The sequence below is a fragment of the Priapulus caudatus genome, unplaced genomic scaffold (genome assembly GCF_000485595.1).
Source record: "Priapulus caudatus unplaced genomic scaffold, Priapulus_caudatus-5.0.1 Scaffold12737, whole genome shotgun sequence".
In the NCBI taxonomy this organism is placed as follows: domain Eukaryota; kingdom Metazoa; phylum Priapulida; class Priapulimorpha; order Priapulimorphida; family Priapulidae; genus Priapulus; species Priapulus caudatus.
In genome coordinates, this window is record NW_014589798.1 from 1 (window position 1) to 1,418 (window position 1,418).

A 1,418-nucleotide genomic window follows, 5' to 3' on the forward strand; every position below is an offset into this window, starting at 1 on the left:
CACCCCTCCTCCTTCCTCGCTCCAGGTCGACGAAGCCAAGCAAGAACTCGAGGAGATCGTCGACTTCCTGCGCTACCCGGAGAAGTACTCGCGTCTCGGCGCCAAGCTGCCGAAGGGCGTGTTACTGGTGGGGCCGCCGGGCACGGGAAAGACGCTGCTGGCGCGCGCGGTCGCAGGCGAGGCCGGCGTCCCGTTCTTCCACTCGGCCGGAGCCGAGTTCGATGAGATCCTCGTCGGACAGGGAGCGAGGAGAGTGCGCGATCTGTTCAGTGAGTAGTGTTAGTTGTGATTGTAACCCTGACCCTGACCCTGACCCTGACCCCTATGGTCGTCATGCCACGTCCCTCCCCGCGTCGGACAGGGAGCGAGGAGAGTGCGCGACCTGTTCAGTGAGTAGTGCTAGTTGTGATTTTAACTCTAACCCCTGACCTTAACCCTGACCCTGACCCTGACCCTGACCCTGACCCCTATGGTCGTCACGCCGCGTCCCTCCCCCCGCGTCGGTCAGGGAGCGAGGAGAGTGCGCGACCTGTTCAGTGAGTGCTAGTTGTGATTTTAACCCTAACCCCTGACCTTAACCCTCACCCCTAACCCTAACCCTGACCCTAACCCTAACCCTCACCCCTAATTCGCGTTGCAGGCACTGCGAAGGCGCGCGCTCCCTGCGTGATCTTCATCGACGAAATCGACTCGGTGGGAGCGAAGCGCACCAGCTCCATGCTCCACCCGTACGCGAACCAGACGATCAACCAGCTGCTCGCTGAGATGGACGGCTTCCGGCAGAACGAGGGCGTCATCGTGCTCGGAGCAACGAACCGCCGCGAAGACCTCGACAAGTAGGTGGCGCCGCTAGTGTTAGCGAGGCTAGGTGGCGCCGCTAGCAATAGTGAGGCTAGGTGGCACTGCTAGTGTTAGCGAGGCTAGGTGGCGCCGCTAGCATTAGCGAGGCTAGATGACGCCGCTAGTGTCTATGAAGCTATAGTTGGTGCTGGCATTAGTTAGCAACAGCATGTAGAACCTTAACAAATAGGTGGCGCTACTAGCGTTAGTTAAGTTAGATGGCGCTAGCATAAGTTGACAAACGCTCGGTGGTTCTCGATAGTAGGTGGCGCTAGCGTTAGTCGACCCACGGCATCACGCGTTCGCTTGTTTCAGGGCGCTGCTGCGGCCGGGGCGGTTCGACGTGGAGGTGCAGGTTCCCGTACCGGACATGAAGGGCAGGAAGGAGATCATGGAGCTCTACCTGGGCAAGGTGAAGCTAGGAGACGGTGAGTCACTAAAGGGGGGCTCCAGGTCTTCCTGCTGCGAAGCCACAGTCTGCAAGCAGGCGACAGTCTAGGTCCAGTGTTGCTTCCCTCCTCTTAATCTCCTCCCTGCTCCCATTCCCTTCTCCTCCTCACCTCATTGCTCTTCTTTCC

General features: G+C 59.6%; 1 protein-coding gene across 1 annotated transcript; it reads left to right on the top strand.

Moving 5' to 3' along the window:
- Positions 1–20: 20 nt before the first annotated feature.
- Positions 21–1,268, top strand: LOC106820401 (ATP-dependent zinc metalloprotease YME1 homolog; the record flags this gene model as incomplete). Its single annotated transcript, XM_014824921.1, has 3 exons — positions 21–269; positions 641–836; positions 1,156–1,268. Coding segments are annotated over 3 exons (558 nt in total), but the record flags the coding sequence as incomplete, so codon positions are not given.
- Positions 1,269–1,418: the final 150 nt, after the last annotated feature.